We start from the raw sequence: 14,361 nt of genomic DNA, 5'->3' as shown, positions 1-14,361 counted from the left end.
GGCATTATGACATCGTCAAAGGAACCAGCCTCAGAGAAGACCCACTCAGACAGTAGACCCCACTACAGAGAAGACCCACTCAGACAGTAGACCCCACTACAGAGAAGACCCACTCAGACAGTAGACCCCACTACAGAGAAGACCCACTCAGACAGTAGACCCCACTACAGAGAAGACCCACTCAGACAGTAGACCCACTACAGAGAAGACCCACTACAGAGAAGACCCACTCAGACAGTAGACCCCACTACAGAGAAGACCCACTCAGACAGTAGACCCACTACAGAGAAGACCCACTACAGAGAAGACCCACTCAGACAGTAGACCCACTACAGAGAAGACCCACTACAGAGAAGACCCACTACAGAGAAGACCCACTACAGAGAAGACCCACTCAGACAGAAGACCCACTACAGAGAAGACCCACTACAGAGAAGACCCCACTACAGAGAAGACCCCACTACAGAGAAGACCCACTCAGACAGTAGACCCACTACAGAGAAGACCCACTTAGACAGTAGACCCACTACAGAGAAGACCCACTACAGAGAAGACCCACTACAGAGAAGACCCACTCAGACAGTAGACACCACTACAGAGAAGACCCACTCAGACAGTAGACCCACTACAGAGAAGACCCCACTACAGAGAAGACCCCACTACAGAGAAGACCCCACTACAGAGAAGACCCACTCAGACAGTAGACACCACTACAGAGAAGACCCACTCAGACAGTAGACCCACTACAGAGAAGACCCCACTCAGACAGTAGACCCCACTACAGAGAAGACCCCACTACAGAGAAGACCCCACTACAGAGAAGACCCCACTACAGAGAAGACCCCACTACAGAGAAGACCCACTACAGAGAAGACCCACTCAGACAGTAGACCCACTACAGAGAAGACCCCACTCAGACAGTAGACCCACTACAGAGAAGACCCACTACAGAGAAGACCCACTCAGACAGTAGACCCACTACAGAGAAGACCCCACTACAGAGAAGACCCCACTCAGACAGGGGATATTACAGGTGTAGGTAATGGTTAGCAGTCATGGTAACAACCACCTAAGTACACCGAACAAAAATATAAAACACAACATGCAACAATTTCTAAAATTTTACTGAGTTATAGTTCATATAAGGAAATCAGTCAATTTAAATGAATTCATGAGGCCCTAATCTATGGATTTCACAATTCTGGGAACACAGATATCAATCTGTTGGTTATGTGTCCAGATCCTTGTGACATGGCGCTGTGCATTATCCTGCTGAAACATGAGATGATGGTAGTGGATGAATGGCACGACAACGGACCTCAGGATCTCGTCACAATATTTGTGTAGCTTACGCCTGCCCATACCATAACCAACAGAGAAGGGCACCGCTCGCCCACACGACCCCATACACGCCGTCTGACACCTGCCCGGGTACAGTTGGAATCCGTGAAGAGCACACTTCTCCATCGAAAGTAGCATTTTCCCACTGAAGTCAGTTACAACGTGAAACTGCAGTCAAGGTCAGCACCCTGGTGAGGACGACGAGCACGCAGGTGAGCTTCCCTGAGACGATTTCTGACAGTTTGTGCAGAAATTCTTCATTTGTGCAAACCTAGTTTCATCAGCTGTCTGGGTGGCTGGTCGCAGATGATCCCGCAGGTGAAGAAGCAGGATGTGGAAGTCCTGGGCTGACGTGGTTACACGTGGTCTGAGGTTGTGAGGCTGGTTGTACGAACTGCCAAATTCTCTAAAACAACGTTGGAGGCGGATTATGGTAGAGAAATTAACATTCAGTTCTCTGCCAACAGCTCTGGTGGACATTCCTGCAGTCAGCATGCCAACTGCACGCTCCCTCAAAACTTGAGACATCTGTGGCTTTGCTTTGTGTGACAAAACTGCACATTTTAAAATGCACCTGTGTAATGATCATGCAGTTTTATCAGCTTTTTTATATGCCACACCTGTCAGGTAAATGGATGATCTTGGAAAATAAGAAATGCTCATGAACAGGGATGTAAACAAATGTATGCACAACATTTGAGAGCAATAAGATTTATGTACATTTGTAAAATTTCTGGGATCTTTTATTTCAGCTCATGAAACATGGGAACAACACTTTTCATGTTTCACGTTTATATTTTTGTTCAGTAGAGTAGCATTTAGATCCTATTGCAGCCTTGCTAATGTCAACAAGACTAGTGTTTAATGTCTCTCTCTCTCTCTCTGTGACCTAGTAGAAGTAGTCAGACACCCTATTCCCTCTGTAGTACACTATCCCCAATATGACTGGTCCAAAGTAGTGAACTATCCCCAATATGACTCCGGTCCAAAGTAGTGAACTATCCCCAATATGACTGGTCCAAAGTAGTGCACTATCCCCAATATGACTGGTCCAAAGTAGTGAACTATCCCCAATATGACTGGTCCAAAGTAGTGAACTATCCCCAATATGACTGGTCCAAAGTAGTGAACTATCCCCAATATGACTGGTCCAAAGTAGTGAACTATCCCCAATATGACTTGTCCAAAGTAGTGAACTATCCCCAATATGACTGGTCCAAAGTAGTGAACTATCCCCAATATGACTCTGGTCCAAAGTAGTGAACTATCCCCAATATGACTCATTACCTCTCATCTCATCTCACTACTGTAAGGTTTACACAGCTAACAGACTCATCTCATCTCATCTCACTACTGTAAGGTTTACACAGCTAACAGACTGAAGGAAACAGACTCATTACCTCTCAAAAGCCGGTGCGTTGGCCTCGTACCCTCTGGAGAGCTTGACACGATGAGAGCCCACCTTTAGGAGACAGGGAGAGAGACAGGGAGAGAGACAGGGAGAGAGAGACAGAGACAGGGAGAGAGAGAGGGAGAGAAAGAGGGTGAGAAAGAAAGACAGCAGGGTCAGGGAGAGAGACAGGGAGAGAGAGAGACAGGGAGAGAGAGAGACAGGGAGAGAAAGAGACAGGGAGAGAGAGAGACAGGGAGAGAGAGAGACAGGGAGAGAGAGAGACAGGGAGAGAGAGAGACAGGGAGAGAGAGAGACAGGGAGAGAGAGAGACAGGGAGGGAGAGAGACAGGGAGGGAGAGAGACAGGGAGAGAGAGAGACAGGGAGAGAGAAAGACAGCAGGGTCAGGGAGAGAGACAGGGAGGGAGAGAGACAGGGAGGGAGAGAGACAGGGAGGGAGAGAGACAGGGAGGGAGAGAGAGAGACAGGGAGAGAGAGAGAGAGACAGGGAGAGAGAGAGAGAGAGACAGGGAAAGAGAAAGACAGCAGGGTCATGTGGTTATCCTCTGTAGTACCCAGATACACCCATTACTAGGGAGTCAAATGAACACACCAAGGTTATTATAGTAAACAAAAACTAAATCATGAAAAAAATAAAACTATTCAGTACACTGAATTAAAATAATTAACAAACCTGTTTGGGAGACTAAAACTTTACTTCAACTATTATATTAGACTCTAAAACGAACTAAAAAATATAAATACATTTGCACAATGACCACTTGTCTCTGAAACACATGGTTACAGTCGTTGTTTATCTAGCTAGTGAATTTTAGCCATATTAGAATAGATGTGACATGACTCAAAACTAGAGGTCGACTTGGGTCGATTTCAAATTTTCTTTAACAATCAGTAAAAATCGGCCTTTTCGGAAGCCGATTATGGCCGATTACATTGCAATCCACGAGGAAACTGTGTGGCAGGCTGACCACCTGTTACGCAAGTGCAGCATCAAAAGGACCTTGTGGCTGCAATGAGCCAAGGTAAGTTGCAAGCTAGCATGAAACTTATCTTATAAAAATCAATCAATCTTAACATAATCACTAGTTAACTACACATGGTTGATGATATCACTAGGTTAACTAGCTTGTCCTGCGTTGCATATAATCAATGCGGTGCCTGTTACTTTATCATCGAATCACAGCCTACTTCAACTTCGCCAAACGGGTGATGATTTAAAAAAATCACAATCGTTGCACGAATGTACCTAACCATAAACATCAATGCCTTTCTTAAAATCAATACACAGAAGTATATATTTTTAAACCTGCATATTTAGTTAAAATAAATTAATGTGAGCAGGCAATATTAACTAGGGAAATGGTGTCACTTCTCTTGCGTTCAGTGCGCGCAGAGTCAGGGTATATGCAACAGTTTGGGCCGCCTGGCTCTTTGCGAACTGTGTTTCTTCCTAACAAAGACCATCTTTAATTTGATAGAATTTTACATAATTATGACACAACATTGAAGGTTGTGCAATGTAACAGCAATATTTAGACTTAGGGTTGCCACCCGTTCGATAAAATACAGAACGGTTTTGTATTTCACTGAAAGAATAAACGTTTTGTTTATTCTATAGTTTCCGGATTTGACCATATTAATGACCTAAGGCTCATATTTCTGTGTTAATTATAATATAATAAAGTCCATGACTTGATATAGCAGTCTGACAGAGGTGGTAGGCAGCAGCAGGCTCGTAAGCATTCATTCAAACAGCACTTTACTGCGTTTGCCAGCAGCTGTTAACAATGCTTGAACACAGTGCTGTTTATGACTTCAAGCCTATCAACTCCTGAGATTAGGCTGGCAATGCTAAAAAGTGTGTATAAGAACATCCAATAGTCAAAGGAATGTGAAATACAAATGGTACAGAGAGAAATAGTCCTATAATTCCTATAACTACAACCTAAAACTTCTTAACTGGGAATATTGAACCACCAGCTTTCATATGTTCTCATGTTCTGAGCAACTGAGGAAGTTAAACGTTTGCTTTTCTACATGGCACATAATGCCTTTTAACTTCCTTCTCCAACACTGTGTTTTTGCATTATTTAAACCAAATTGAACAGGTTTCATTATTTAATTGAAACTAAATAGATTTTATTTATGTATTATATTAAGTTAAAACAAAAGGATTCATTGTTCATTCAGTATTGTTGTAATTGTCATTATTACAAAAAGAAATCGAAAAAAATATATACATACATACATATATATACACATATACATATATATACATATATATACATACATATACATATACATATACATATATATATATATATATATATATATACATACATATATATACATATATATATACATACATACATACATACATACATACATACATACATACATACATACATACATATATATATATATATATATATATATATATGTATGTATATATATATATATATATATATATATATGTATATGTATATATATATGTATGTATATATATGTATATATATGTATATGTATATATATATATATATATATATATATATATATATGTATATATATATATATATATATATATGTATATATGTATATATGTATATATATATATATATATATATATATACATACATACATATATATACATATATATATATATATATATATATATATACATGTATACATATATATGTATGTATGTATGTATGTATGTATGTATGTATGTATGTATGTATGTATGTATGTATGTATATATATATTTTTTTTTTTTTTTTTTTTTTCGATTTCTTTTTGTAATAATGACAATTACAACAATATATACATATATATATATATATATATAAAAAAAAAATTAAACTGCCGATTAATCGGTATCGGCGTAGAACAATCCTAATAGGTCGACCTTTTGTCAAAACAACATAAAAAACAAGACATGGTATCTAGAACAAGATATAACTAGCTGAAACAAGCCACCTACGATTCCCCACATGGCTGCTTCTTGTCATTTCTTCTAGCAATCTGGCCATCCAGAATCATTACACCAGTCCTTCTGCCTCTGCGATGAGCACATATAAATTTGGTCTATGGGGTATTCATGGAAAAGCATTCCAGGTGGTTGAGAGGATGCCAACAGTGTGCAAAGCTGTTAATCAAAGCAAAAGCCTGGCTACTTCGAAGAATCTCAAATATAAAATATATTTCGATTTGTTTAACACTTTTTTGGTTACTACATGATTCCATGTGTGTTATTTCATAGTTTTGATGTCTTCCCTATTATTCTACAATGTAGAAAATAGTAAAAAATTAAGAAAAACCCTGGAATGAGTGCGTGTGTGCAAACTGTTGATTGGTACTGTATATACACTGTAGATACAGATCTTTAATCAGGTTACAGACCAGTTAACTAGGCCTAAGACCCCTAGACTTAGCGAGTACAACAATATTAGCTGGCTAGTTATTGGTTTAGTAACAGATGATAGCAGTGTACATATATATATGGAATAGGGCTCTGGTCTAAAGTAGTGCACTATATAGGGAATAGGGTGCCATAGGACTCTGGTCTAAAGTAGTGGACTATATAGTGAATAGGGTGCCATAGGGCTCTGATCTAAAGTAGTGCACTATATAGGGAATAGGGTGCCATTTCAGCCTGGGTGTCTGTCACAGACAGAGAGGGACTGGCGTGTCCTAGACAGGGGTAGGATGCAGTCCTCTATTGTCCTGGTGTCTGTCAGAATCCGCATGCTATCTCTCTGGCCATCTGTCCATCTGTCTCAATCTGTCCATCTGTCTGTTTCTACCTTTCCATTACTGGCCTCTCGTTCCTTCTCTCATTTCTTGCACAGACTGAGTCACACTGAGTGAGTCACAGACGCAGCTAAGTACACACACACACACCTCACGCTCTCACTCCACACACACACAGGGACACACCCTGGCAGACTCAGAAGGGATATTGGTAAATTATCCTTGAGGCTCTGTCTTCCCCCACTACAGGCCTCAGCCCGTTTCCCCCTCAGCCCGTTTCCCCCTCAGCCCGTTTCCCCCGTCAAATCCACACCATCTTTCCTCTCCCCTTTGCTTCAGGTAGATGTACCTGAACATATGACTGTTTGTGTGTGATTTATTACCACCCATATTTTCAGTCATGCAGCTAGCCTGGGCTGGCATTACGTCACCTTCTCCCTGTGCAAGCCTGTCCTGTCCTCACATTATTAAAAGTCCCACTCCAGCTATTATTTTCCTGTTGAAAAACAATATTCCAAGTACAAATACAGTAAAGTACACACATTTAAGGGTAAAAAAAAAAAAATACAAAAATATATATTTTGAGCAAAATAGTGTTGTTTTTTTAGACACAGGTGCAGAATTCAAGGTTTGGCAATTGAAGGAGAAGGTTTGACGATGAAAAAACAATAGAGAATAAATTGAACACCTGGACCACCTATTGAGATGGATCTCTTCAGTCAAAATCAGCCAATAAACACGTTTCTACGGAGGTTAAAAAGGTCTTGAATAATGAATGATGTAATTCACAGAGGTTACTGTTACATTCTATAGGCCTAGTAACTACACAGGACACACAGCCATGGTGCTGGACTCTATACTGCCATGGTTTACTGCCATGGTTTACTGCACAGCCATGCTGCTGGAGTCTATACTGCCATGGTTTACTGCACAGCCATGCGGCTGGAGTCTATACTGCCATGGTTTACTGCACACAGCCATGCGGCTGGAGTATATACTGCCATGGTTTACTGCACACAGCCATGCTGCTGGAGTCTATACTGCCATGGTTTACTGCACAGCCATGCTGCTGGAGTCTATACTGCCATGGTTTACTACACACAGCCATGCTGCTGGAGTCTATACTGCCATGGTTTACTGCACAGCCATGCGGCTGGAGTCTATACTGCCATGGTTTACTACACACAGCCATGCTGCTGGAGTCTATACTGCCATGGTTTACTGCACACAGCCATGCTGCTGGAGTCTATACTGCCATGGTTTACTGCACACAGCCATGCTGCTGGAGTCTATACTGCCATGGTTTACTGCACACAGCCATGCTGCTGGAGTCTATACTGCCATGGTTTACTACACACAGCCATGCTGCTGGAGTCTATACTGCCATGGTTTACTGCACAGCCATGCGGCTGGAGTCTATACTGCCATGGTTTACTACACACAGCCATGCTGCTGGAGTCTATACTGCCATGGTTTACTGCACACAGCCATGCTGCTGGAGTCTATACTGCCATGGTTTACTGCACACAGCCATGCTGCTGGAGTCTATACTGCCATGGTTTACTGCACACAGCCATGCTGCTGGAGTCTATACTGCCATGGTTTACTGCACACAGCCATGCTGCTGGAGTCTATACTGCCATGGTTTACTGCACACAGCCATGCTGCTGGAGTCTATACTGCCATGGTTTACTGCACACAGCCATGCTGCTGGAGTCTATACTGCCATGGTTTACTGCACACAGCCATGCTGCTGGAGTCTATACTGCCATGGTTTACTACACACAGCCATGCTGCTGGAGTCTATACTGCCATGGTTTACTGCACAGCCATGCGGCTGGAGTCTATACTGCCATGGTTTACTACACACAGCCATGCTGCTGGAGTCTATACTGCCATGGTTTACTGCACACAGCCATGCTGCTGGAGTCTATACTGCCATGGTTTACTGCACACAGCCATGCTGCTGGAGTCTATACTGCCATGGTTTACTGCACACAGCCATGCTGCTGGAGTCTATACTGCCATGGTTTACTGCACACAGCCATGCTGCTGGAGTCTATACTGCCATGGTTTACTGCACACAGCCATGCTGCTGGAGTCTATACTGCCATGGTTTACTGCACACAGCCATGCGGCTGGAGTCTATACTGCCATGGTTTACTGCACAAGCCATGCGGCTGGAGTCTATACTGCCATGGTTTACTGCACACAGCCATGCTGCTGGAGCCTATACTGCCATGGTTTACTGCACACAGCCATGCTGCTGGAGCCTATACTGCCATGGTTTACTGCACACAGCCATGCTGCTGGAGTCTATACTGCCATGGTTTACTGCACAGCCATGCGGCTGGAGTCTATACTGCCATGGTTTACTGCACAGCCATGCTGCTGGAGTCTATACTGCCATGGTTTACTGCCATGGTTTACTGCACAGCCATGCTGCTGGAGTCTATACTGCCATGGTTTACTGCACAGCCATGCGGCTGGAGTCTATACTGCCATGGTTTACTGCACACAGCCATGCTGCTGGAGTCTATACTGCCATGGTTTACTGCACACAGCCATGCTGCTAGAGTCTATACTGCCATGGTTTACTGCACACAGCCATGCTGCTGGATTCTTTACTGCCATGGTTTACTGCACACAGCCATGCTGCTGGAGTCTATACTGCCATGGTTTACTGCACACAGCCATGCTGCTGGAGTCTATACTGCCATGCTGCTGGAGTCTATACTGCCATGGTTTACTGCACACAGCCATGCTGCTGGAGTCTATACTGCCATGGTTTACTGCACACAGCCATGCTGCTAGAGTCTATACTGCCATGGTTAACTACACACAGCCATGCTGCTGGAGTCTATACTGCCATGGTTAACTACACACAGCCATGCTGCTGGAGTCTATACTGCCATGATTTACTGCACAGCCATGCTGCTGGAGTCTATACTGCCATGGTTTACTGCACACAGCCATGCTGCTGGAGTCTATACTGCCATGGTTTACTGCACACAGCCATGCTGCTGGAGTCTATACTGCCATGGTTTACTGCACACAGCCATGCTGCTGGAGTCTATACTGCCATGGTTTACTGCACACAGCCATGCTGCTGGAGTCTATACTGCCATGGTTTACTACACACAGCCATGCTGCTGGAGTCTATACTGCCATGGTTTACTGCACACAGCCATGCTGCTGGAGTCTATACTGCCATGGTTTACTGCACACAGCCATGCTGCTGGAGTCTATACTGCCATGGTTTACTGCACAGCCATGCGGCTGGAGTCTATACTGCCATGGTTTACTGCACACAGCCATGCGGCTGGAGTCTATACTGCCATGGTTTACTGCACACAGCCATGCTGCTGGAGTCTATACTGCCATGGTTTACTGCACAGCCATGCGGCTGGAGTCTATACTGCCATGGTTTACTGCACACAGCCATGCTGCTGGAGTCTATACTGCCATGGTTTACTGCACACAGCCATGCTGCTGGAGCCTATACTGCCATGGTTTACTGCACACAGCCATGCTGCTGGAGCCTATACTGCCATGGTTTACTGCACACAGCCATGCTGCTGGAGTCTATACTGCCATGGTTTACTGCACACAGCCATGCTGCTGGAGTCTATACTGCCATGGTTTACTGCACACAGCCATGCTGCTGGAGTCTATACTGCCATGGTTTACTGCACACAGCCATGCTGCTGGAGTCTATACTGCCATGGTTTACTGCACAGCCATGCTGCTGGAGTCTATACTGCCATGGTTTACTGCACACAGCCATGCTGCTGGAGCCTATACTGCCATGGTTTACTGCACACAGCCATGCTGCTGGAGTCTATACTGGGACTTTTGTTTTACTGCTACTAGAAACCTGTCCAGGGGGTGTACTTGTACACCAAGCTGCCTCACGCCACAGAAACAGAAGATAGGCTCCTGGGCCGTTCTGGCTCGGACAAGGCTACTTACAACTTACTACCAACGTAACCTTGTCCCCTGGCTAAATTGCCAGAGAGACAGCTGATGGATGGGATTACAACCAAAGCCTCTTCCGGTAGCCTGGTGGTTCAGCCAACTCCTCTCTGTGTCCATTCATTGTCATGTATGGCTTGTCTACCATAGAAGAAGCTGTCTCTCTGTATGACTTGTCTACCATAGAAGAAGTTGTCTCTCTGTATGACTTGTCTACCATAGAAGAAGTTGTCTCTCTGTATGACTTGTCTACCATAGAAGAAGTTGTCTCTCTGTATGACTTGTCTACCATAGAAGAAGTTGTCTCTCTGTATGGCTTGTCTACCATAGAAGAAGTTGTCTCTCTGTATGGCTTGTCTACCATAGAAGAAGCTGTCTCTCTGTATGGCTTGTCTACCATAGAAGAAGCTGTCTCTCTGTATGGCTTGTCTACCATAGAAGAAGCTGTCTCTCTGTATGACTTGTCTACCATAGAAGAAGTTGTCTCTCTGTATGGCTTGTCTACCATAGAAGAAGTTGTCTCTCTGTATGGCTTGTCTACCATAGAAGAAGTTGTCTCCATGTGTGACTCATCTACCATAGAAGAAGTTGTCAAACCCCTCGAGTCTCCTCCTCACACACACAGAGCCTTCAGAAAGTATTCATATTATTTGACTTATTCAACATTTTGTTGTGTTACAGCCTGAATTCAAAATGGATTAAATACATTTTCTCACGAGCCTGTCGACACACAATACTCCATAATGACATCACAATACTCCACAATGACATCACAATACTCCATAATGACATCACAATACCCCATAATGACATCACAATACCCCATAATGACATCACAATACCCCATAATGACGAAGTGAAAACATGTTTAGACATTTTTGCACATTTATTGAAAATTATATACAGAAATACCTAATTTCCATAAGTATTCCCCTGAGTCTATACTTGTAGCAGCACCTTTGGCAGCGATTACAGCTGTGAGTCTTTCTGGGTAATTCTCTAAGAGCTTTCCACACCTGGATTGTACAACATTTGACCATTTATTCTTTTCAAAATTCATCAAGCTCTGTCAAATTGGTTGTTGATCGTTGCTAGATAAATCTATGACAATACCTGAAAATGGTTATGTCAAAACTGTAAACAAAAAAAAAAAAAATTGTAACAAACTATTGAAAATGCTATTGTGTTATTTAAAATAAAAATCGTATTCAAATGTTAACTTATGATTTTATTTTTTTGCGATAACATATATGAAACGTATTAATTACACTTTTAGAATGTTGCAGTCAAAATGACTCGTTAGCTTGACTGGGGGGGGGGGGTCCCTCGAGGCCCAGTGACTGGGGGGGGGTCCCCCGAGGCCCAGTGGATTTAGTATTAAGTACATTTTTACTCCTGATTTTACTTAGGTTTGCCATAACAAAGGGTTTGTATACTTATTGACTCAATACATTTCATATTTTCATTTTTAAATAATTTGTAAAAATGTGTCAAAAGATAATTCTAATTTGACATTATGGGGTATTGTTTGTAGGCCTGTGACACAAAATCTAAATTGAATCCATTTTGAATTCAGGCTGTAACACAATAAAATGTGGAAAAAGTCCAAGGGTGTGAATACTTTCTGAAGGCACTGTAACTTTCAGCAATGGATGGTATTAGAGGAACAGCTCTCTGCCATGTTGGTTTCCATCCACGCACAAAAACAGCTTGTTGACGAGAGGTCGAAGGAGAATGGCAAGAATCGTGCAAGCTAACAGGCAGGGCCAGAAACAGGCAAATAACGCCGCAGTACAACAGTTGTGAACAGAACAGCATTGTGGAACCCACAACACATGGGCTATTGCATCAGACGACCACAGCTAAAAACTCCTATCAGCTAAAAACAAGAAGTGGCTCCAGTGGGCACGTGATTACCAACACAGAAAATTGGCATGTTGCGTCATGCTGATTGCAGAGTAAGGATTTGGCATAAGGAGCATGAGTCCATGGCCCCATCCTGTCTGTTGTCAACGGTACAGGCTGGAGGTGGTGTAATAATGTGGGGAATGTTTTTCTGGCACACGTTATGCTCCTTGATACCAATTGAGCAACGGTTCCATGCCCCGAAGAATTCAGGCTGTTCTGGAGGCAAATGTGGGTCCGACATGGTACTAGATGGGTGTATCTAATAAACTGGCCGCTGTGTGTATATTTAGAAAAGGATCAGTCAGCCCAATGTTAAAATATATACACTAACCATTCAAAAGTTTGGGGTCACTTAGAAATGTCCTTGTTTTTGAAAGAAAAGCTCATTTTTGTCCATTAAAATAACATCAAATTGATCAGAAATACAGTGTAGACATTGTTAATGTTATAAATGACTATTGTAGCTGGAAATGGCTGGTTTTTAATGGAATATCTACATTGGCGTACAGAGGCCCATTATCAGCAACCATCACTCCTGTGTTCCAATGGCACGTTGTGTTAGCTAATCCAAGTTTATCATTTTAAAAGGCTAATTGATCATTAGAAAACCCTTTTGCAATTATGTTAGCACAGCTGAAAACATTTGTTCTGCTTAAAGATGCAATACAACTGGCCTTCTTTAGACTAGTTGAGTATCTGGAGCATCAGCATTTGTGGGTTCAATTACAGGCTCAAAATGGCCAGAAACAAATAACTTTCTGAAACTCGTCAGTCTATTCTTGTTCTGAGAAATGAAGGCTATTCCATGCGAGAAATTGGCAAGAAACTAAAGATCTCGTAAAACGCTGTGTATTACTTCCTTCACAGAACAGCGCAAACTGGCTCTAACCAGAATATAAAGAGGAGTGGGAGGTCCCGGTGCACAACTGATCAAGAGGACAAGTACATTAGAGTGACTAGTTTGAGAAACAGACGCCTCACAAGTCCTCAACTGGCAGCTTCATTAAATAGTACCCGCAAAACACCAGTCTCAACGTCAACAGTGAAGAGGCGACTCCAGGATGCTGGCCTTCCGCTGCAAAGAAACCTATACAGAAGGACACAAATAAGAAGAAGAGACTTGCTTGGGCCAAGAAACACAAGCAATGGTCATTAGACCGGTGATACTCTGTCCTTTGGACTGATGAGTCCAAATTTTAGATTTTTGGTTCTAACCGCCATGTCTCTGTGAGACGCAGAGTAGGTGAACGGATGATCTCCACATGTGTGGTTCCCACCGTGAAGCATGGAGGAGGAGGAGGTGTGATGGTGCTTAGCTGGTGACATTGTCTGTGATTTATTTAGAATTCAAGGCACACTTAACCAGCATGGCTACCACAGCATTCTGCAGCGATACGCCATACCATCTGGTTTGCGCTTAGTGGGACTATCATTTGTTTTTCAGCAGGACAATGACGCAACACACCTCCAGGCTGTGTAAGGGTTATTTGGCCAAGAAGGAGAGTGATGGAGTCCTGCATCAGATGACCTGGCCTCCACATTCACCCGACTTCAACCCAGTTGAGATGGTTTGGGATGAGTTGGACCGCAGAATGAAAGAAAAGCAGCCAACAAGTGCTCAGCATATGTGGGAACTCCTTCAAGACTGTTGGAAAAGTATTCCAGGTGAAGCTGGTTGAGAGAATACCAAGAGTGTACAAAGCTGTCATTAAGGCAAAAAGTGGCTACTTTGAAGAATCTAAAATATATTTTGATTTGTTTAACACTTTTTTGGTTACTACATGATTCCATATGTGTTATTTCATAGTTTTGATGTCTTCACTATTATTCTACAATGTAGAAAATAGTAAAAAATTAAGAAAAACCCTTGAATGATTGTGTCCAAACTGTTGACTGGTACTGTATATAGTTTGAGTGTGCAATCCTATTGAAGTCAATATTTACAGCTTCCATATTATTGTCAGGTGCAGACCCA

The 14,361-nt window shown here is 42.7% G+C and overlaps 1 protein-coding gene across 6 annotated transcripts in view; it reads right to left on the bottom strand.

The window, feature by feature from the left end:
• Window positions 1-14,361, bottom strand: part of synj1 (synaptojanin 1) — a 97,780-nt gene that overhangs the window by 56,675 nt on the left and 26,744 nt on the right. For all 6 annotated transcript variants that reach the window (XM_029770371.1, XM_029770374.1, XM_029770375.1 and 3 more), the window contains exon 7: window positions 2,742-2,803. In XM_029770371.1, the coding sequence (XP_029626231.1) occupies window positions 2,742-2,803 (62 nt within the window). The remainder of the gene's footprint in view (window positions 1-2,741; window positions 2,804-14,361) is intronic.

Source organism: Salmo trutta, chromosome 12 (genome assembly GCF_901001165.1).
Source record: "Salmo trutta chromosome 12, fSalTru1.1, whole genome shotgun sequence".
NCBI lineage: Eukaryota > Metazoa > Chordata > Actinopteri > Salmoniformes > Salmonidae > Salmo > Salmo trutta.
This window is presented reverse-complemented; position numbering and strand designations above follow the sequence as displayed.